Below are 24757 nucleotides of genomic sequence, written 5' to 3' on the forward strand. Positions count from 1 at the left end.
ATTTTTTGTTTCAGAAAAAGCAGAGAACCAGAGTGCTGTCCCAGCTGTTCCAGTCATATACCCCATATGATCACAAGGTAAGGTGGCTATGGTTTGCATTCTGGTATAGAAAAAGACTTTCCTCGCCATGCTCTTACAATTGAGTATTTTCTGAAGTATTTGTAAAGTCAGACATTATGCATCACTTATAGCAGGTGCAGGATTCCTGGAAATAAGGATCAGGTACAAAATGCCATGTTCCATTTTGCCAAAACTTTAACAGATTAACTATCTACTGCAGTGCAGCAGAATTAAATGCAAGAATGAGGTTTTCACAAATGACCACCAATTGATGTAAGCCATATCTCCTAAAAGAGCTGCTTTTTCATCAGTTATGAGGGAGTTAAACTGACAAGTAAGTTCTGATCCAAAGGGCTACCTCATTTTGTTGTCTTATATTGTGGTTGATGTGTGGAGCTCACACATCAGTTGACTTGGGTGTGAAATGGAATACTGGAATCTTTTTTATGGTCTCTTTGAAGAGATAGAAGTTTGATTGTTGTGTTGTTTTCTGTTTTTGCTTCTCTTTTTAATCTCTGCAGAGTGTTGGGTCTTGGCTGTCATTTCTCTGCAAGGGGGGTGGCGGTGTTGGACCAGACTTCAGTTGAATCCTAAAACACTGATTTCAGATATATTAGAGTAAAGCCGGCAAAGCAGGAAGACAAAAAGGTACTGTATCTTCGGCAGGAAGAACAAGTGATTGAATAATAACAAGAAGCGGAGTTTTTAGCTGCTTGAGTTGAAGAAAATACAATAATCAAGGACATGAATTATGTATTGCAATACTTATTAAAAATGAGAGATGCCAGTACAGCAGAACTGAAGTTTTTTTTTCCCAATTTTCTCCCCTTCCCTTCCCATCTCTCCTGAAGGCGCAGATTCTTGCTGGGAATTGGTTCCATGGGCTCCAGCAGCCCTTGGGTACCTCGCCTCAAAGGTTTATCCGTCATATGCAAGTGCAGACAGACTACTGGGCCATGGGAAGCATCACACCTGAGCCCAATCCTACCTCCACGTGATGTCAACTTGTATTTTGGCAGCAGATCTTTGGATAGGAACAGGTGTTGGCAGTTCAGTCCCTCGAGCCTTAAGATTGTGCCCCTCTCTCCCCTTGTTTTGGATCCTCCAACCAGAGGAAATAGTTTCTCTGTATCAACCCTATCAAAACCCTTTACCATTTTAAACACCTCAATTAGATCACCAGGCAACCCTCTAAACTCAAGGGAAGACAAACCATGTTTATGCAACCTGTCTTCATAATTTAATTCTAAGCCCTAATGAGGCAGAAATTCTGGTCCCTGCGGGTGAATATGCGCTGTGTACTCACCCGTAGGGACATCAGAAATGCTGGTTTCAGGCATGCACTGCGCATGCGCTGGAAACCGGCATTTCCAATCTGTCAAGAAAGCTCTTGACAGATCGGACACCTGCCCTGGAGCAGGGCCTCTGCAGGTGGAGAGTTCCGTTTTTTGGAGATCCTCCGCCCGCAGAAAACACTTAAAATTCTTGCGCCTGTAAAAGCAGGCACAAGGCCTGCTTTTACCAGGGTAAGAGTTGAAGAAAGTAAAAAAGAAATTTTGTTCCACTGATTTATCATTTTAAAATACTTTAAAGAAAGGTAAGTTTATTTTTAGCCCCGTTAAAAACTTTAATTATTTTTTTCAAAATTTAAATTTTTGTTTAAAATAGTTAATTTATGTAATTTATAGTCATTTTTAAAAATGTGGTTTAAAAAAAAAAAATTATTTGAAGTTTTATTTATGTTTTGGGGGCGGTCTCTATTCATAGATTTGACAGGTCTTCCTGTCAAATCAATGAATGGAGATTCCCTGCTCTGATTGGCTCCCCATGGCCCACATGATCCCAGGGACGCTGCGAACTACCTGCACCCTTGGGATACGCGTGCCCTGCACACCGGCAGTTTGAAGAGGCACAGCAACGGAACTCTGTGCCTCTCGGGAGCCCTCCGGTCCAGGCGGGGAGGGCTGTGAACAAAATTTCTGGGCCATTATCATTATGATGAATCTGAACTGTAACCCCTCCAAGGCCAATATATGTTTCCTGAGATATAAACAGAAAATGCTGGAAATACTCAGCAGGTCAGGCAGCATTTGTGGACGAAAGGTCATCGACCTGAAACGTTAACTCCTGTTTTTCTCTCCACAGATGCTGCCTGACCTGCTGAGTATTTCCAGCATTTTCTGTTTTTATTTCAGATTTCCAGCATCCGCAGTATTTTTCTTTTGGGTATGATTCCTGAGGCTTGGTGCCCAAAACTGAACACAGTACACCAAGTGGGATCTGACACATGCTCTGTACAGCTAAAGCATCACTTCCTCATGTTTGTATTCCAGCCACCTTGAGATAAAGGCCAACATTTCATGAGCCTCTTTTTGATTACTTTTTGTACCTTTTTGTGATTTGGATACCTGAATGCCCAAATCCCTTTGCTACGCCAGTTTCTAGTCTTCTCGCCTTTAATAAAATATTCTGATTTAACCTCACACTTCCCCACTTTGAACTCCATCTGCCACAGTTTTGCCCACTCACTCAATCTGTCTATGCCCCGATGTAAGTTCCTGCTCGCATCTACACAACTTACTGTGTCTCCTAACTTCATGTCATCTGCAAACATCCAAGTCATTAATATATATGGTGAAAAGCTGAGACACCAGTGTAAACCCTTGGGGAACACCACTTGTCACATCAGGGTACTTTGCCTTTATTCCTATTGTCTGTCTCCTGCCTAAAATGAAAATTCTGTGTGGAACCTTATCAAATGTGCAATAGACACTCCTCTGTCCACCAGACTAATGACCTCCTCAAAATAATGCAGTTAAATTAGTTAGGCATGACCTAACCTTCATAAATCCATGCTGACTCTCTTTGATCAGCTCATATGTGTCCAAGTGCTCAGTCACTCTGTCCCTGATGATAGATTTTAGTAACTTCCCCACAAATTATGTGAAACTGACAGGTCTGTAGTTTCCTGGTCTCTTCCCTCCCTCCCTTCTTAAATAGTGGAGTGACATATGCAATTTTTCAATCCAGAGGTGCAATTTCCGAATCTAGAGAGCTTTGGAAATTTATGGTTAACACATCTGCAGTTTCCTCACCTATTTCCTTTAATACCCTGAGACAGAAACCATCAAGTTCTGGAGATTTGTCTATCATAAGTCCCATTACTTTTTCCATTACCCTTTTTTTTTTAAACTTAAATCCAATAAGTTCCTCCCCTTTACTTATGTTTAGGTTCCCTTCTACTGCTAGTATTTTGTCCTCTTTCTCTACTGTGAAAACGGATACAAAGTATTCATTTAACAAGTCTGCCATTTCCTTATTGTCCATTATAGTCTCGCCTGCATCAGTCTTTAATGGACCCACATTCCCCCTTACTACTCTCTTTCTCTTAATATATTTATAAAAAACGTTTGCTGTTAGCTTTGATATTCCTTGCAATTTCTTTGCATCCCTTTGTCTACTGGCTTTCCACTTTTCCTTGCATTTGGGTAAGCCTCTTCTATAACTTGATACTGTCGCTTAACCTCATTTTTTGACCATGGTTGCTTAACTACAAAAGTGGAGGTTTTGCCTTTTAGGGGTATGTACTAGTTCTGTATTGTACTAAAAACTTATTTGAATATTTCCCACTATGTGTCTATAGGTTTAACCATTAATAGTTCAGCCCAGTTTACTGTGGTCAAAATATTTCTCATGCTGTCGAAGTTTGCCTTACTTAAATTTAAAACCTTGGTTTGTGACCCTCTCTTCTCCCTCTCAAGCGTAATACCAAATTCAATCATATTTTGGTCACTATTCACAAGATGTTCCCTTACCATCAGATTGTTAACTAATTCTGGTTTGTTACCCATCACCAAATCGAGTATGGCCTATTTCCTTATCAGCTTTACTACTACAACTTGCATTTATATAGCACCTTTAATGTAGTATAACATCCCAAGGCGCTTCACAGGAGCATTATCAGACAAAATTTGACACTGTGCCACATAGAGATATTAGGGCAGCTGCCCAAAAGTTTGGTCAAAGAGGTAGTTTATAAGGAGCGGCTTAAAGGAGAGAGAGAGGTAGTGGCCTGGAGGGGATCCTGGCTTTTTTTCCCCTTCACTAACCTGCCTCTCTCTCCTTCAGACATTAAAGCTAACTTTAGCACCCCAATATGTGCCTTAAATTAGATCACCTAACTCAGCATTGCTCAAGGAATTGACATTCTTTTCCTATTTTGCAACCATTACTTCCAGTTCAGCTTAATTACAATACAAATCTGCCTGACTTTTTCCAACAATGTTCCTTATTCTCTTGTCATATTAGTACTAATCTGGCCACGTGAATGAGGTGTATTAAATAACAGTGCCGCCTGACAGCCAAATTGTGATAACATAAGAAATAGGAGCAGGAGTAGGTCATTTGGCCCTTCAAGCCTGCTCCGCCATTCAGTAAGATCATGGCTGATCATCTTCCTCATCTCCACTTTCCTGCACTAAATATTCCAGGTTCCTCTCAGACTTGTCGCACTACTCTGTTTACACCACCCATACTCGATCTAGGGTATACCTGCCTGCACGTGCACAGAAGCGCTCAAAATGTGAGACAAAGCCTGGGCTCTGATTGCATGCTGTCCACCATTACAACCTGCTACAATATATCTTGCTTCTAAACCAGCACCTTGGATGGGTCTTCCCAGGGCAGTGCAGCTGTAGCTTAGTGAGATTTGCAAACTCTTAAGTTACAATTTTTAAGCCAAATTTACACCATTGTAGTTGTGAACTTTGCATAAAAATAGTATTAAAAGCATTCACACCAACCTCCAAAGAGCAGGTCTTACTGAGGCAGTGTTGCATTTGCCATTTTGCATTCTTTCAGTCATCCTGTTAGCCTGTCTGAGTCTGGCACCCAATTTATTTCCAAATTGTGAGCAGTTTAATTTTTCAGACTCTTACCCCAAACTAATTTCACATGGACATCTTTTAAAGCTGACATAGGGATACCACCACCTCCCACTGGCAGAATTCAAACCAGTGTCCTAGAGGTTGAAATTATGGTCTGCTAACTCTCTGCACCACCCGATCTTGGCATTGTGACATTTCAAAACTAATGATCAATTAAAATTTGTTGTCATTCATTAGAAATTTCCAACCTGGAAATAATGGAAGGTGAGAATGGTGACTGCCACTTGGCTATTGGGAAATCAGACACACTGCTGCTTTTAAAATTAAATTTTATCTTTCGGGAGAATGCATGGAATAACAGTCTCAGTTAAGATGTTATCACGCATGAAGAACTTTTTAAAAATGGATCACATGTCTATTAGATTGTTTTTATGGCTATACTTACATAAATAAATGTGCAATCCCAGCAGTTAATGAAGTTAGAGCACGTCCAGACCTATTAAATCAGACAGAAAACAGAGAGTAGGGATAAACGGATCTTTTTCAGGTTGGCAAGCTGTAACTAGTGGGGTGCCGCAAGGATCAGTGTTGGGGCCTCAGCTATTTACAATCTATATTAATGACCTAGATGAAGGGACCGAGTGCAATGTATCCAAGTTTGCTGATGATACAAAGCTAGGTGGGACAGTAAGCTGTGAGGAGAACACAAGGGGCTGGATTTTATCACTGGAGGCGAGTAGGAGGCGGGACTCCCACTTTTGTGGTTGTAGTCCCGCCTCCATCGAGTTGTGGCCAACCCACTCGATTTTCCCTTGATTGACTTTGTTGAGCACGCCCAGCGGGCTCAGCAGGCCAATTAAGGGCCAACTGGCAACAGGTGACGTCACAGATTGACATTTCATCTGTCAAGAGCTGTCAAACACTGACAATCTGTACTCTAAATCAGCCTGAGAGGAAGGAATTAACTTAGAGATCTCTCCAGAACAGAAAGCAGAATGCTGCAGATTTTGACAGCTCGTGGTCATTCTGCTTTCTGTGCCGGTGAGATGAGGATCTCCTGAGACCTGAAGGAAGGAAGCCTGCATTAGTAAGTAAAGGTAAGTAAAACTTATTTAAACACTTTACACACACCAAACACACTTACCTCTGCACTCATGCACCCATCCCTCACCTGAACACCGGACATCTCGAACCCTCCAAGCCCTTCAGCCCGACGGTCCACCTCGCTAACTTGGTGTGGTTTGGAGCTGTCGGGCAGCCCACACTTCAGGGATAAAAATAGGGATTAGGCTAAAAACTGCCTGTTAACTACCTGCTAACAGGCAGTTAATTGGCACTAATCCCCTTCCCGCTTCAGGGAGGCGGCTCCCAGCACAGGTTGGGTACCTGCCTCCTGGGAACAGGCTTGGGGACGGGATGGATTCGTGCCCCCCCCCCCCGATTTTGCGATTTTTAACACCCCACACGCCTCCATTCCCGCCTCCATGGCCCTGGGAAATTCTAGCCCAAAGAGTCTGCTAAAGGATATAGATAGACTGGGTGAATGGGCTGTAAGGTGGCAGATGGAGTATAATGTAGGGAAATGTGAGGTTATTCACTTTGGTAGGTAGAACAGAAAAACAATATTTTCTAAATGGCGAGAAACTTGAGTGTCCTCGTGCAAGAAACACAGAAAGCTAGCATGCAGTTACAGCAAGCAATAAGGAAGGCAAATGGCATGTTGGCCTTTATTGCAAGGGGGTTGGAGTATCAGAGTAAGGAAGTCTTGCTACAATTGTACAGGGCCTTGGTGAGACCACACCTAGAGTACTGTGCACTCTACTTTCTAAGGAAGGATATACTTGCCTTGGAGGCGGTGCAACGAAGGTTCACTAGATTGATTCCTGGGATGAGAGGCCTGTCCTATGATGAGAGATTGTATAGAATAGGCCTATGCTCCTGGAGTTTAGAAGAATGAAAGGTGATCTCATTGAACCATACTGAAGGGGATTGACAGGGTAGATGCTGAGAGGTTGTTTCCCCTGGCTGGAGTGTCTAGAACTAGGGGGCATAGTCTCAGGATAAGGGGTCGGCCATTTAAGACCGAGATGAGGAGGAATTTCTTCACTCAGAGGGTTGTGAATCTTTGGAATTCTCTGCCCCACAGGGCTGTGGATGCTGAGTCTTGGACTATATTCAAAGCTGAGATAGATAGATTTTTGGACTCTAGGGGAATCAAGGAATATGGAGATTGGGCGGGAAAGCGGAGTTGAGGTCGATGATCAGCCATGACCTGATAGAATGGCAGAGCAGGCTCGAGTGGCCGTATGGTCTGCTGCTGCTCCTATTTTTTATGTTCTTGCAGACTGGCTGTGTGGATCCCTCTTCATTGCTGAAAAGCTGGCACTAAAAAGGTCAGCAGTGGTCCTGTCATATGATGTGCCAGATTTACTACTTTAATAAAATTGTAGCTCTTCAATTACTTTTGCAGATTTGTCTGTGACTAAGTATCGATCCAAATTTTTTTAGTCAAAGATAACTCACACGTGTGCATACACTCTGTTCTGTATAAACCTGGATACTCTTTGCAGTAGTAAGAGAGACAGAGTGGGAGAAATTTGGTACCTTAGCACCTCCGGAGGGCGCTACTGGCCTTGCGACCAGGTGTGGCCGTAGTACCGACGCCCACAAAATTGAGGTGGAGGTTTGCGGCGGCGGTAACCACTAGCGCCACAATCTCCTGTGCCCGGAGATCGTGATGTCATCCGGCTGCGCAGCACCCCGGCTCAGAAATTCACTCTTGCCCCCTGCCTGAGCGCCTGCCAAGTAGAGGAGGCGGTATGCAGTCGGGCAAGTGCTGGAAGAGCGCTATATAAAGGTGTCAATATCTGTTTTTTTAGTTGGCAAAGAATGCGTTTTGAGCGATTTCAGCGGTTTTCACTTGAAGGAGTCTTCTGCCTTTGAAAATTTATTCAGTTTCAATTAGGTAAGATTTGAAAGTGCAACATTTCCATACTTTAATGGGGGCTGTACTGGTACTGGACCTCGCCCTCCAGCGTCAACGTCTGAGGCAGAGAGAAAGATTGCCAAATGTGGCCAGATGGAGGAGGACCAACAGGGCTCTCAACAGGAGGCCTTACCCTCCCAGGGTATTCCGGCAGCATTTCTCCTACATCATTTTCACTGAGGAACAGTGTCTTAGAAAGCTCCACTTCACCAAGAATGTGGTCACAGAGCTCTGCCACCTCCTGCAGCCAGACCTCAAGCCTCACATCAGAAGCACCAGTGCTCTCTCAGTGGCAGTCAAGATCACCGTCGCCCTCAATTTCCACACCAGCGCATCCTTCCTGTGTGCAACAGGAGACATATCTAACATATTGCAGTTCACCGTCCATTGCAGCATCAGTGAGGTCATAGATGCTCTCTACAGAAGGAGAAGGGGCTACATTTCCTTCCCTATGACCAGAGAGAAGCAACGTGAGCGTGCATGTGGCTTTGCCAGGATAGCGCGCTTCCCCATGGTGCAGGGCGCCATTGACTGCATCCACGTCGCTTTGTGGGCACCGCATAACAATCCTGAGGTATTCCGTAACCGCAAAGGCATTGCATTTGCCGCTGCCCGTCATCCAGCTAGTCCAGACTGTCGCCACCCATCCTGAGGTGGCGCAGTGTACAGCCGGGCTTTCCAGGCCCAGATCCACTCGCTTAATGTGCAGTTGGTGTGCGACCACACACAGCGAATCCTCATTGTCAGTGCCCGCTATCCTGACAGCAGCCACGATGCCTTCATCCTGCGCCAGACCGGTGTGCCAGCTCTGTTCCAGCCACCACATCAAGCTCGCGGTTGGCAGCTGGGAGATAAGGGCTATCCGCTCTCCACCTGGCTCATGACTCCCCTCCGCAACCCCAATACTTGTGCCCAACACTCATACAATGAGACATGCTGCCACCAGGAACATCATTGAGCAGACCATCGGAGTGCTCAAGCAACAGTTCCGCTGCCTTGACTGCTCGGGAGGAGCCCTCCAGTACTCGGCTGAGCGGGTGCCCCTTTTCGTCGTGGTGTGCTGCATGCTGCACAACATGGCCATCATGAGGGTGCAGCCATTGCCACCAGGGATAGCCGCACCGCCTCAGGAGGAGGAAGAGGGAGACGAGGAGGAGGATGAATGGGAGAACGAACAGCAGCAAGGGAGGAACCAGCCACTCCATCGGCCTTGTGGATTGGCGGTCCGTGACCACCTCATCAGACTTCGGTTCCAATGATTTTGAGGCCACTTCCCGGTTGCTCAGCCAATCCCCATCAATCCGTCAATTTCTCATTCCATACCACACCCCAAAGCTGAAATGAGACACATGACCATTTCTGCAACATTGCAATGATAAATTTATCCAAAATCAGTAACCACATATATACAACAACAAAATGAACTAATCACCCTTGTGTAAACCCTTATTTCCCCTCTTTACAGTGCCTTTTCGTAATCTGCTGCTCCTACGTAGCGTCTTCCCAGTGGCTGCAGCAAGGATGGTGGAAGGCTGCTGAGTGTCGGTGTAAGAGACTACAGATGGCCTTGCAGGACGCCCTCGACCAGATCTGGGCCTGGAAAGCCCGGCTGTACACTGCGCCACCTCAGGATGGGCGGCGACAGTCTGGACTGGCTGGATGACAGGCAGCGGCAAATGCAATGCCGGGATCAGGAATGCTGTCATCCTGAGAGAGGACAGCATGTTCCTGCTGTACTGACCCACTGCCACTCCCCCGGGCCAGTACCTCAGCATCCCTACCAATCTGCTGGAGCAGAGATTGGTGGCCTGCTACGACACTGTGAGACCCCCGGTGGACTGTGGTGGACCCAGCGATGATGGCAGCAGTCAGAGCTTGCATCGCATCAAGCTGAAACTGTATGAAAGCAGTCTGAGATTTGATGCAACCAACCATTGTCTGCATTACAGCACTAAGACGTTGCATCGCTTCCGCCTGTGCTGCAATGGAAACTGCCACATCGCCCATGACACGCATCATGAGGTTTGGATCCCCATGGTCTCTCTGGGAGTCCACAGTCCTCCGCACAGTGGAATAATGGGCTCTATGGTGTGCGCAGAGCTTTGTGCAATATTGGAGGTGGACTCCTCCACACTCCTTACCATTGCAGAGAGGCTCTCGGGCAACCTTGCCATTGCACCTATCATCTCGGAGTGCATGACCATCACCCTTCTTGTGAACGCCTCCCCATCGAGGCCCTCATCTGAGTCCGATGCAGCAGAACTCGCCCTCCGGGGAGCTGGCTCCTGAGCTACCCTTTCCCCCCTGGCCTTGCTGCAGCCCGCTTGTCCCCGGTGCATCACCCAGTGCAGACCCCTCTACTAAACTTGCCTCTAAAGATCGCGTAGTGCCAGTATTTGAGGTAGTGCCTGCGGGTGAGAGATGCAGTGACGCAGTGCTTTTCTCGTCTTCCTCTTCCCCTTCCTCACTCTCAGTGGCAGGCTCAGGGATAGGCTGGTTATCTGGTTGCTGATTCTCAGAAAGCATAAAGGCACAAGACTCGCGTTAAGGTGAGGGCAGGGGGGCAGGAAGGGGGCAAGGAATGCAGACAGTATCAGGAGCTGGAAAGTGAGAACGGCTTGTGGTGTGAGGAGGAAGTGGGATGAGAGAAGGAGAGGGGATGAACATACCGTCGTTGCCCTTGAGGGGGTCGATGTTGCCGACGGCCACGGCGCCCACCACCTGCTGCCCCATGAGTCGCAGCACTCGCTCCTCCAGGTCTGAAAGCTGCTGGAGCTGCGCATCACCCCTGCCTGTTCTCTGTTGCGCCCTCCTATTGTGGACCATCTTGGCCTGCAAGAGAAATGAATGTGTGAGAGTCAGAGTCCAGCTATGTGTTTGGTAGATATGTCTGCAGTAGTTGAATAGCTGTGCTTGTAGGCAAGGCGTGAGATGTTGATGTGAGTTTGAGTAGGTGCAGATGCTTGCTTGGTGGGTGAGTGGTGGGATGTGGTGGTTTGTGCAGTGTGTACAGACTGAGGTTCACCTGCTGGTATGTAGGACCTGTTGAAACATGTACTCACCTTGACCACCCGAGTGAGGTCGTTGAATTTCTTCCGGCACTGTGTCAAGCTGCATACAACCACACTACTGGCCGAGACCTCCTGGGCGACTTCCCTCCACATTGCCCTGAAGACCTGGGGCTATGGCCTCCTAATATCCAGGAACAGCACTGCCCGCCTTCGCTCGACTCCCGCGACCAATGCCTCATCCATGAAACGACGATCTCTCTCCCTGGGAGTGGGATCAGCCATCACGATCAGGCGATTGAGTTGGTTGCAAGTCGCCTTCACAGCCAGCAATGCTGATAATGAGGATCTGCACAATGATGCAACCTCCCCTTTAAGAGCTGGAAGGGGCCAGTGTGAAGGATCATTCCCGATTGCATTGCACCTGAAATTCATCATCGATCTGCTGGTAGTGTCCCTGTAGCACCCTACTGAGGTCATTAGCGCTTGATTTAGCACTCCAGGTCTTTCCTGGAGCGCTAACAGCCAATTTAGGAGAAGCTCAGAATCCTTGGCCCCTGGTGCTAATTTTTCATCGTCTCAAAAATTAGCACCCCAAATGGGGTGATACCGAATTTCTCCCCCTATAAGAGTCTTGACCTGGGCCCTAGATTAGTACCTGATGCATAACTTTAATAATGCAAACCATAATCAGTTACGTAAATGACATTGCAGTTATTTTTATTCAAGTTGGGCTTTTAAAGGCTGTAGAGTTTCAGACAAGAGAATAGTTTTCTTGTGAGGCCAGTACTGTGACCTTCAAAAGGAGCTGCACTGTCTTACAAGACAGCATCTTACAGCTCTAGATATTACACCAACCTGGGCGTATCTGGTGTGTTGGTATGTTTTAGAATTATGCTTTTCGGTTATTTCAAAGATACATCCTAGATCCATCTGTGATAGCTGTGGCAGATTATTATCTAAATGGCAATAGATTGGGAGAAGGGGAAGTGCAACGAGACCTGGGAGTCTTCGTGCACCAGTTGCTGAAGGTAAGCATGCAGATGCAGCAGGCGGTTAAGAAGGCAAATGGTATGTTGGCCTTCGTAGCGAGAGGGTTTGAGTACAGGAACAAGGATGTCTTGCTGCAGTTGTACAGGGCCTTGGTGAGACCACACCTTGAGTGTTGTGTGCAGTTTTGGTTGCCTTATCTGAGGAAGGATGTTCTTGCCATGGAAGGAGTGCAGCGAAGATTCACCAGGCTGATACCTGGGATGGCAGGAATGACGTATGAGGAGAGATTGGGTCGATTGGGCTTGTACTCGCTGGAGTTTAGAAGAATGAGAGGGGATCTCATCGAAACTTATAAAATTCTAACAGGACTAGACAGACTAGATGGAGGAAGGATGTTCCCGATGGTCGGGGAGTCCAGAACCAGGGGTCACAGTCTAAGGATAAGGGGTAAGCCATTTAGGACAGAGATGAGGAGGAATTTCTTCACCCAGAGAGTGGTGAACCTGTGGAATTCTCTGCCAAAGAAGGCAGTTGAGGCCAATTCATTAAATATATTCAAGAAGGAGTTGGATATATTTCTTAAGGCTAAAGGGATCAAGGGATATGGAGAGAAGGCAGGAACAGGGTACTGAATTTGGATGATCAGCCATGATCTCATTGAATGGCGGAGCAGGCTCGAGGGACCGAATGGCCTACTCCTGCTCCTATCTTCTATGTTTCTATGTGGCACAGTTGGTAGCTCTCTCGCCTCTGATGTAATTTGCATAACTGATTTCCTTCAGCAGCAAAACGCTCTTAAATAACTCCAGATAGGAATACATAGTTATGCATCAGGTACTATCTTGGGTTGATTGTGGGTTCAAGTCCCACTCCAGAGACTTGAGCACAAAAATCTAGGCTGTCACTCCAGTGCAATACTGAGAGAGTGCTGCAGTGTCGGAGGTGCCGTTTTTCGGATGAGACGTTAAACTGAGGCCCTGTCTGCTCTCTTAGGTGGATGTAAAAGATTCCATGGCACTATTTAAAAGAGATGGAAGTTATTCTCAGTGACCTGGCCAATATTTATCCCGCACGTAACATCACAGAAACAGATTATCTGGTCATAATCACATTGCTGTTTGTGGGAGCTTGCTGTGCACAAATTGGCTGCCGCGTTTCCTACATTACAACAGTGACTACACTTCATAAGTAGTTCATTGGCTGTAAAGTGCTTCAGGACGTCCTGAGGTTGTGAAAGGCGCTATATAAATCCAAGTCTTTCTTTCCATCTATGAAATTCCACTGAAATATCGTTACTTGTATTTTGAAACTTTTGGTAAGCTTAACTGATATTATAGTGGATATTTCTGAATTGAATTTCTAGCTAGCATTTTCTTTCTGCACCAAAATTTCTAAGCTAACTTAGTTTTGAGGCGGAAAGTTACTGAGCCCCTCTTGAGTGTAATAAACTGTACAAATGTGAGAAAATGCTCTATGGAACAGGTGGGCTTTGGCTTTGTACTGTACATTGCATTTCACCTTCTACATAGTGCTTTCACTCTCCATTTAAGTGAAGTAGTTGAAATTAAACCAGCTTGTGCATCCAGGTCCTGTATAAATGCCACGTGTTGAATGCTAACAGTTCATTTCTTTTTGACATTTACGTTGCAGTTTGCACATTAGGACTTTCTAAAGTTCATGCTTTTTTGGAATTGAATTTATTTTTCCATTTGGAACATAGGTGTGTGATTATTCTGTTCTCCACATTCCTGTTATCTTAAATATAATTGTGTGTGAGAAGCCAATTTTATCTTCCGCCTGCTTATCTGAATGGACATTTGTTCACAATTTACAGGATAGAACATAAACCCAATTGGTACCAAATCCCAGGTAAATTTTAAGTGATCAGTATCAGATTGTACTGCCTTGACTGATGGTCAACAGTTATATGGACTGTAAAAATAACTTTCCATCACTTAAAATGAAACAAAACCTCTTCTTCCTGTCTACAGCTTTCCTGATTCCCAAACTCTACTGGAAGAAAGAATGCCACTGCATTAAAATCACCACGTGTTGCAATATCATGAGATGTTCCTGTGTAATAGTGAAAAAAGCAGGATCATATTGCCTAAGCTTTTTCTCTCTATATTGACAATCTTAGAGTGTTATAATGGTGGCAAATCCAAAGAAAGGAATCTAAAAATACCATTAAAAAGGATTTCTGCTTGGACAAAGAACGTCTATTTTCAAGGTAGCTAACTGCAGTGAAGATTCCCTCAATTTCAGGACTCACGATAAAGAATAAAACCCAGTTAGAAAATATTACAAGGCGCCAACATTTCTAGGTTCAGATTACATTGTGAAATGTGAAAGCACATCTCAATAGATATTGTACCCATTGAAAGAGGAACGACCCGCTGCTATTCCACAAATATGCAAAATCTCACAGTACACCCTTAATGGCTAAGTTGGAAAACAGATGAGGCATGTTAACCTGACACTGGAGAGATGATGTAGAAGGGAGGATTTCAGATTCCAAAGGCATTGGGAAAAGTTCTGTGACAGGGACAAGCAGTTCAGATGGGATGGGGCTTCACTTAAACCAGATGGGTACCAATGCAGAGAGGGTAAATAGGGCAGTGGGGACAGATTTAAATTGAAACAATACAAGAAGAGATAAGCAAAATGGACCTAAAAGAAAATAAGTTAATGATATCAATAATATGCTAAATGAGAGTAGTTCTTCTTCTTCTTAGGCAGTCCCTCGGAACCAAGGATGACTTGCTTCCACACTAAAAATGAGTTCTCAGGTAACTGATGAGTCCAATGAGGGACCTACAGTCTCTGTCACAGGTGGGGCAGACGGTGGTTGAAGGGGCGGGTGGGTGGGTTGCTTGGGTTGATGTGCGTTCTTTCCGCTGTTTGCGCTTGACTTCTGCTTGCTCCCGGCGAAGAGACTCGAGGTGTTCGGCGCCTTCCCGGATGCTTCTCCTCCACTTTTAGTGGTCTTGAGCCAGAGATTCCCAGGTGTCGGAGGGGATGTTGCCCTTTTTTAAGGAGGCTTTGAGGGTGTCCTTGAAGCGTTTCCTCTGCCTACCTGGGGCAATGTTTGAATGAATGTGCTCAACCTATTAAGATCTATATATATAAAAGGTGATTCTGTATCCTGCACTTCCAGCAGGGAGTAGCGCTAACAGGGATCGGATGTCTGGAAATCGGGGATACGATTTGAAATCGTACTTCAGGTAGTGGCATTCCCTACAAGCACGGCTTTCTTGCTGAAAGCGAGGGATCATGGACTGAACTTGCCATTATTGGAAGCTGGGGCAGTTGGGAATTTCTAAAACATGGTTAACACCACTGATGGAGATGAGTACAATGCATAAGAACGTAGAGTGTTCAGGAGGGACAGACTAGAGAGGAGAGAAAATGGAGTACCTCTATATGTTAGGGACACCTGAGAGGTAAAGGATGAAGCTTCCCAACATACTAGAATGTTTAGAAAGCATTTAATCCAAAGGCAGCAAAGATAACTCTAGGGTTTTGATATGAACTATCTGGTAAAAAGAGAATAATGAGAGTATTTTATGAAGAGATGAACAGGAAGAAGTTCTTCCCATATTAAAACAGCAAGAAGGGCATCAAAGAAGAATTGAAATCCCTTAGGGATGCATGTGGGGCTAAACGGTTGAACTACAAAAAGTGAAGGGAAATTGTGTGAGGGAGCCTGCCGCGGCATACCTGTTCCTATCAGCATTGCAGTTGATGTCACGCTCTCCCCACCTCCGGAACCTTGGCTTCCCAACCTTTGCCTAGCACAGTGTCTCTCTTCTGTCCTGTATGGGCCTTGGCTCAGTCCGAGGCTTTAAATTAAATTTGGGAGAAGATCTTTTGTGCACTCCTGCCCCCTTTAACATTGCCCCCCTTCTCTCTTGTCTTGCAGCATTGGTGCATAACCATGGCCAGCTGCACAGGGCTTCCTCTTTGTAGCAGGGATCCCGCTCATGCTTATTTAGTGAAGCCCCCCACCCCCAACCCTGACCCCAACACAGGAAATTGTTTGGGGTTGCAGCGGGTGACGAACCTGTCTCAGATGAAAAGTCAGCTCTATATACCCAAGGCTTATGTGAGTCCAGGGATGAAGTTTACAGCATTGATGGTTATTATAGGTAGTAGAGGTCGTGAGTTTGCGAGGAGTTGTCGAAGAAGCGTTGACAAGTTACTGCAGTTCATGTTCAAATCGTTTATAAGATAATTGGATGCAGTAATGGGGGGCGGGGGGGCATTGTTTTTGATGGAAGGATGAACAAGATGAGCTGAATGACTTTCTCAATCTGAGTAAATCAGTAGAGTAGAAGCCTGAGGACACAATGCTGACATTGCATAGCCCTCTAGTCGGGCCTTTGAGTATTGCATTCAGTTCTGGTCACCAAGGCACAAGGAAATAATCCAAGCTCGAAGTGGTATAGATACAGGCCAGTAGACTGATTCCTTGTGTCAGAGGACCGGTTTTTGAGGAAAGTTGAGAGAAATTCAAAATGGGTTGAATGGCTTTCATTGTCATTACTTTGTAACCATTGAAATTCATCTGTGGAGCAGTACTGAATAACCAGATTCCAGGTTGAATCCCTAGTCTGTGCTGAATTAGCCAATTTCAACCAGGCTTGGTACTGGGTGCCACAATTGACCTTCGTGTACTTATGGGTTATGAGGAGAGAGAGAGAAATCAACCAGTGTTCCCACTCCAGATGGCTGCTGCACTTGTGGAGGATAGCCTTCCACTAGCTGTGATGTTTCTCATTGTCAAATAGCCTTTTGACACGTTGTCTAGGTTACCATTTGGATCACGCACAAGAGGGCCACTGATGCTGATATAACAGCATTTCATTAAGGAGAGAGAAAAAAGGTTGAGTACTAAGTTGATAAGGCAACCTTAAACTGTCAATTGTATTGTAAATATAAAACAATGTGTTATTTCCTTTTAAAATAGATATTACATTCTGTACTGGGGCACAAAAAATAACAGACCTGGATCCGAGTCAAGACCTCTGATATTGTATTTATACTTTGAATAGTGTCCGACGTACACAAAGATTTGATCAGTTTAATTTCCTTCTTGCTGTTTATTTTACTCAGCTTGGGAATGCCATGCATTGTTCCAAAATTGAGCTTCCATCACTGAATCGAGCATTTCTTTGTGTTCAAGGCGTTTGTTGGTAGAAGCTATGGTGACATTGCTGTAATGGAGACTTCAGCAGATTCAGTGCCTTATTTAGTAATCAAAAAGACAGATTTGAATGCAAAGTCAGTCAAAGCTGAAGCCAGATCTGCTGATTCATCATGGTATTATTTTGCTATATAAACACTTAAATCGACCATAAAATAAAGGGCGAATATTCAAAATGCAGAACCTCCCTCCCCAGATATTTTTAAATAGCAGTTTGATGAAAGAAAGACTTGCATTTATATAGTGCCTTTCACGATCTTAGGCTGTCCCAAAGCACTTTACAGTCAATGAAGTACTTTTGAAGTGTAGTCACTGTTGTAATGTAGGAAATGTGGCAGCCAATTTGCACACAGCAAGGTCCCACAAACCGCAATGTGACAATGACCAGATAATCTGTTTGAGTGATGTTGGTTGAGGGATAAATCTGTCTATTGACACCACTGTGTCAGCCATTCAGTTGGAGATGGGGCGGAACTTACAGTAGGATTTACAGCAAACAAATGTATTTTACAGCAAAGAAAGCAAACAGCAAAGCAAACAAAGTCTATTTAAAAAGGGTCTCTACAAACTGCTGCAAACAGAACTCATGAAAGACTGAAACTGTAGCAATTTCTCCCAATAAAAGCACTGTTATAAATCTCATCATTCATCAAGAAACTACTCGTGAAATAACGCTGGAAGGCCAGCTGGTGGCGCTGTCCAAGGAGTATAAATACTTGGGCGTCGGCCCCAGCTTTCCAGGGACATTTTGTAAGACAAGGTACTAGTGAAGTACAACTAGACCTCCATGTTCTGAAACAAGTTGATTAAAGCCTTGCTTTATGCTCAAACCAAGTGCGTAGTGAGTTTTATTAAGTCAATTTAATCAACTTGATATCGACTCCACGCTTTGGGTGATTCGGGAACAGCCAGCTACGACTCGAACCGTAGAAGGGAACTCAGACAAGTAATCGATCCATCATGGGGAAACTACTCAGACCCGTCCGTCTCGACCTGGACCCAAATTCACTTACAGCCGCTAAGGTATGGAAACACTGGTATCGTACCTTTAGCAACTGCCTTGAGGAGTGTGGTGAGAATGTTCCTAACAAGTTACGAATGCTTGCTAATTATGTATCCCCTCATGTGTTTGATTATATCGAAGACTGTGTAGACTATGACGCCACTATCCAAATACTACAGCAGCTATATGTCAAGTCCCCAAATGACATTTTTGCTCGGCATCTACTGGCCACAACTCGACAACAACCCGGGGAATCACTTGACGAATTCCTTCAGAAACTTCGCAGGCTCAGCAAGGATTGTAATCTTAAAGCTGTTACAGCTGAGCAGTACCAGGAGGAGTTAATTCGTGATTCCTTTATTAATGGGATTGCGTCTCCCTTCATACGTCAGCGTCTGTTGGAGAATAAACCCTCAAGTTACAGGCTGCCTATGACCAGGCATGTTCTCTGGACTTAGCAAAGAGGAATTCAGACACCTATCTTTCACCACATGCACAGGCTGCTGCTATCACTTTTAGTGACTCCTTCGATAGGCCTCAGGCGGAAGCCCTCACGGATGATGACTCCAACGCGGCTGATGACAACCCTACCCTAGAAACGTACACTGATGGCGACCCCGCCCTAGCGGCATCTTGGCAATCTGGATGGAAGTGTTTCTTCTGTGGAGGTGCGTTCCATTATAGGAAATTTTGTCCTGCTCGTAACGCGACCTGCAATCATTGCAGCAAGAAAGGTCACTTTTCTAAGGTATGCCAGTCAAGAGCCGCTGTTAGTAAGAAAGGCCACTTTTCTAAGGTATACCGGTCAAGAGCTCCTGTTAGTTTTGCAGCTACTATCTATAAAACTGCTCCTCCCCCAAGAGCCACTACTAAGGTTACAGCTGCAATCTATAAAACTGCTCCTCCCCTAAGGACCACTGCTAAGGTTACAGCTGTCGAGGGTAAAACTGCCCCTCCTCCCATCACAGCTGTATTTCCCCAAAGTCTATCCCATGCAGCCACGAAGGTTTCGGTAAATGGACAACTTTTGAGTGCACTAATAGACTCATGCAGCTCTGACAGCTTCATTAGTGAGCAGGCTGTCAGTAAGTTAAAACGGCGTATTTACCCCTCGGACAGGGAAATTGCAATGGCTCTGACGACACTGACCACCAATTCTTCCAGCTTTTGTCTTGTCGACCTTATTCTCAATGGCCGCACTTATTTCTCCACCCGGCTCGGGGTGCTCAAGAACCTATGCAGTCATGTGCTCCTGGGACAGGATTTCCAGAAACAACACAAAAGACTCACTTTCGAGTTTGGAGGGTCAAAGCTGGAGCTTACTATTTCCAAAGTACCGTTTTGTGCGCTTTCGGCGGCTTCGCTCGACAAGCCCTCCTTGTTTGCCAATCTTTCCCCCTGATGTAAGCCCATAGTCACTAAATCACAACGTTTCAGCCAAGATTATCGAGACAGAAATCTCTCGCCTTCTAGCTGACAGTATCGTTGAGCCATGTTCATCTTCCTGGCGGGCTCAAGTCGTCGGTGTTAAAAATCCTCTGAAGCAACACAAGAAACGTCTTTGCATCGATTACTCACAAACTATTAACCAGTATACCGACCTGGATGCCTACCCGCTACCACGCATCGATGACATGGTCAATAACCTTGCCAACTACAAGGTATTTTCAACTTTTGATTTAAAGAGCGCATATCATCAAGTGCCGTTAAAGGACTCTGACAAGAAGTATACGGCCTTTGAGGCCAATGGTCGGCTTTACCAGTTTTGTCGTCTTCCATTTGGGGTCACCAATGGGGTGGCCGTCTTTCAATGGGCAATGGATAGCCTAGTCAAACAGGAGAACTTAACGGACACTTTTCCATATCTGGATAATATCACCATTGCTGGTCATGACCAGAAGGAGCATGATGCCAACCTCCAGAAATTTTTTGACGTTCTCTGTCGTGGCAACTTAACCTTAAATGAGTCCAAATCTGTGAAATCAGTACCATCAGTCAACATCCTTGGCTACTGGGTGGGCAACGGTGTCATCAAACCGGATCCGGAGCGACTTCGTCTGCTTCAGGAGCTCCCTCCTACAAATCTTAGCTCTCTTCGTCGGGCACTCGGCATGTTCGCCTATTATGCGAAATGGATACCCCACTTCTCCGACAAGATCCAGCCCCTGCTTCACGCAAAGTCATTTCCATTGGAGGCAACGGCTATTTCAGCTTTCAACCTCCTCAAGCGACAACTGGAAAAAGCCACGCTTCGTTCCATTGATGAAAATCTTCCTTTCGTGGTCGAGTGCGATGCATCGGATGTGGTGATCTCTGCTACCTTGAATCAAGGTGGTTGACCCGTTGCATTTTTGTCCAGAGCTTTGCAGGGTAGCGAGCTCCATTATCCTCCTGTCGAGAAGGAGGCTACGGCCATCATCAAAGCGGTACGTAAATGGAGTCATTTTCTCGCTCGTCGCCATTTCACACTTATAACTGATCAGCGCTCCGTGGCCTTTATGCTGGATAACCGGAAATGCACTTAGATCAAGAATAACAAAATACAACTCTGGCGGATGGAATTGGCTGCCTTTGGATACACCATACATTATCGACCCGGCAAAGAGAATGTGGCCCCGGATACCCTCACGCAGGCATTCTGCTCTTCTGTGTCAACTTCGACTCTGGCGGATCTTCATACTGACTTATGCCATCCTGGCGTTACCCGTATGTTGCACTTTGTGCGATCTAAAAATCTCCCATTTTCTACGGAAGATGTGAAAAGAACGTGCTCCTTCTGTAGAATTTGTGTGGAATTAAAACCGCAATTCTTCCGTCCATTGGATGGCTCGCTCATACGCGCTATGCAGCAACTCAGCAGTGACTTTAAAGGGCCATTGCCTTCTTCAACGCGAAACACCTACTTACTGACTATGGTGGACGAATATTCACGCTTTCCCCTTGCTTTCCCTTGTCCCAATATGCTTACTTCCATCGTGATCAAATGCCTTGATCAAGTCTTTTCCCTTTGCGGTACGGCCAATTTCATCCATTCTGATCGGGGCCCCTCCTTCATGTGAAGTGAACGCAAAAGTTATCTCTCCCAACGGGGAATCACCACAAGTAAAACGACACCGTACCATCCCATCGGTAACGGACAGGTTGAAAGATACAACGCTATCATTTGGAACGCTGTTCGTCTTGCGCTGAGGTCACACAACCTACCAGACTAGCAGTGGGAAACTATGCTCGCTGACGTGTTGCATTCCATCAGGTCTCTCCTTTCTACGTCTACCAATGTCACCCCTCACGAGCTATTCTTCAGCTTCCAGCGTCGCTCCACCCATGGGACGTCTCTACCGTCATGGTTGGCAGTTCCCGGCCCTGTGCTGCTCCGAAGATTCGTCCGATCATCGAAAAACGATCCTCTCGTCGACGAGGTAGAACTCAAGGACGTCAACCCCACGTACGCGCACGTGCGGTACCCTAATGGCCGGGAGTCCACCGTTTCGCTCCGGGACCTGGCTCCCTGTCCAGCCGGTTCCACGGACCCAACTGATAGAGGGACCCACGGGGATGATGCCGACACTCTGCACTCCCCTGAAGATGACGCCCTACAGGGGCATCAAGAGATCTGCCAGCTACCCCACCGGATCCACTCGGGGAGCCGAGTGCTCCCCATGGGATGATCACCCGAGGCCAGGATGCCGGTCAATCCCCGGCTATCCAACAGGATGAAGCCGGTTCTGCGCCTGTGGGGACCCGCACCCGGAGTCACAATTTCCCCAGCCTCCCTCGGGTCGATCAAAGCAACACGGGTCCTGTCGATCCACCAGTATGGATCAAGCAGCCCAGAGACCAAGACACGGTCCGGGGAGACGTGCCTTCTAGCCATAAACAAAAATCTAAAAGACTGCGGCTATTCGTGGTCCACCTGATCCACTAAGAGGAAGTCATCGGACTTCCAAATCTTTTAGGCAGGAAGAATGTTATAAATCTCATCATTCATCAAGAAACTACTTGTGAAATAACGCTGGTGGCGCCGTCCAAGGAGTATAAATACTCGGGCGTCGGCCCCAGCTTGCCAGGGACATTTTGTGAGACAAGGAACTAGTGAAGTACAACTAGACCTCCATGTTCTGAAACAAGTTGATTAAAGCCTTGCTTTATGCTCAAACCAAGTGCGTAGTGAGTTTTATTACGTCAAGCACCATGATTTCTCCAGCAAAATGCAGTGAGTGGAGGATAGTTACATACAAATTATGTGCATAAAAGCAATGCCAGTCACTTCTAGCAGTGCGGTCTTCCGGCATGATTGACGGGGGAATTACCCAATCATCTCCATTCTGGCTGGGAATAGTGGTGTCACTATATGCAGCCAGCAACAGTGACCATATTCTCAGGATGTATGCAGCCTGATATCGGAATCTGTGCTGCCCATTTTACTCTGCTTCTGGCTCACCAGTGGTTGAAATGAGTTCAAGACATTTCCAGCTTTTGAAACTTGGCTGATTTATGCCTGGATATGTGATTTTGAGGAATTTTCATGGACAATAATGTCTTTGGCTGCTAAATTCCATTGAAATGTAAATGTACAGCCCTGCAATCACAACACAGATTACTCTCCAATCCTTTCAGGAGAGTGTGGAGTTGTGAATAATCAGTTTAAGAGAAATGCTGTTACTGATAAAACCTTCCAGAATATAGACCCAGTGACCTTACATTGTGCAAACAGATCATTTTAAAATTGCAAACCTGTGGAGAACAGGATTCAATTGAAATGAAGCAGAGTTGTATTAAAGTTGGTTATTGGAGTTGACCTTGTAGCAATAGAGGATTTAAAACCTATTTTTTGACCATATCAGGGCAAATGATAGACTATTTGTACTTACCCATTTTGAAAAATATTGCATCAATGCACTCCTTCCTTAGTTGTACCGAGCGAATTAATTTATTAAGATAATAATTTTAATGCCCCCTGGCTTAATGGGTAAATGCATTACATTGCAAGGGACAGTGCTATACAGACCAGAAAGATGTAGGTTTGAAAGACCAGTCTGTATTGAGTTACTACCAGAACAGCAGTTGGGACACTACCATTAACCGCAGCACTCCTGGGCCAGGGAAGACAGAAAGAAACTAGTCAGTGTTCTCATACATGATAGCTATCCAATGATCTTTGTTGGGTAGTATGCACGTTAACTTCAGGTGAGGACACACTTTGGCTCAACTGTGATGCTGTCTACAATCAGAAAGTCTACTGGCACTTGGTGCCCAAGATTAAACACAAAGAATGGCCACTTGAGTAAAACCTGTTAGTACCCATACAACCTTCTCCCAACAAGAGTCAGCACTGTCAGGATGAGAGCAAATAGAAATGAAAAAAGAGCTCTTGATTGTTACAAATTTTGGATCTGCTCCCTTTGTTCCTAGATGGACAGGAAACCAGCAGTTTTACCTCTACGTATCTCTCCCATCTCTCCCTGCCCAGGGATTGGCCAGTACAACTGCCAATTATCTGCCTGTTGCCCGTCCTCCAGGTGGGGTTCCCTGGAACCTACCTCCCGTTGTTCCCAAATAGATAGACCCATTTTGGCATAATGAGTCTGGATGGCTCAGCTGTGGAATTTTAATCCCTTTTGAGCTAAATTTCACTCCAGTAGTACTATTTTATTGAAGAACCTACTGTGAAGTAGTCAGAAATCCTGAAACATGACACTGATATAACAAAATGAATTGTACATGTTTTGTTGATAATGGAGATGAAAGAGAGAATATTTTGTGAACATGGCTGAGGCAGTTATTCACAATCTTGGTGTTTCTCCAAAGTTGCTTTGGGCTAGTTCCATTATCTACTCCCTGCATACTCAAGTTTACATCTGACGTAATTGAACTCTGGCTCTGTTTTTTGCGTCGATTTTTATTTTCAGTTTGACTGATGTAACCTATGGTGAGAATCTAGAGCATTAGCCAGGCTCAAAATTAATAACATAATAGGTCATACTGTCTGTGGTGAGATTCTACAGTACAAATATGACATGGGTTATGAATGTATGTGGGCTTTTGCTGGCTGTTTTTGTATCCAGGGATTTCACGTGTTGTCTGTAGAACATCTATTTACGTGGAGATGCTGAAAATTGAGTTATTTTTCAGTGAGACAGATGAAGCAGTGTCTTAGTCAGGATGCCTAAGGTCACAACTAGTTTCCATGGATTGCAGGAGGGAGGAGAAGAGCAAGACAACAATGCCATTTTCCACTTTGCCTCCCTATATGTTGATCTCGGAGAAGGAGTGAGAAAGGTCCATGTTTTACCCTGGCCTGTTATGGCAGTTATAGGAGAATCACCTGTGGGGAAGGAGAATCACCTGTGGGGAAAGGGAATAACTATATTTTTGGGTTTTGGAAGAGGTCTCAAATGCAATTATATTAAAGATTTATATGTTATGGAAGCTGCAGAATATGTAACTTTATTTTAATATTGCATTTAATCTTAACCAACTGTTGCCATTTTAAAAAGTTTTTAAAAAATCACTTTCTACTGACATAAAATCTTTGGTTATTTATCAGTCTGGTCTAAAATATGTCACAATTGTGTTAAATGATTTAAATGGAGGGCAAAGGTTTTTTGGTTTAAA

At 45.2% G+C, this 24757-nt stretch overlaps 1 protein-coding gene across 1 annotated transcript in view; it reads left to right on the top strand.

Moving 5' to 3' along the window:
• The window catches only part of LOC147117712 (threonylcarbamoyladenosine tRNA methylthiotransferase-like), a 250883-nt gene that overhangs the window by 38747 nt on the left and 187379 nt on the right, over positions 1-24757 (top strand). The window contains exon 2 of the mRNA XM_085988928.1: positions 15-77. Coding sequence (XP_085845054.1) covers positions 15-77 — 63 coding nt within the window. The remainder of the gene's footprint in view (positions 1-14; positions 78-24757) is intronic.

The sequence above is a fragment of the Somniosus microcephalus genome, chromosome 5 (assembly GCF_052327205.1).
Source record: "Somniosus microcephalus isolate GS21.2 chromosome 5, FLI_Smic_1.0, whole genome shotgun sequence".
Taxonomy (NCBI): Eukaryota; Metazoa; Chordata; class Chondrichthyes; order Squaliformes; family Somniosidae; genus Somniosus; species Somniosus microcephalus.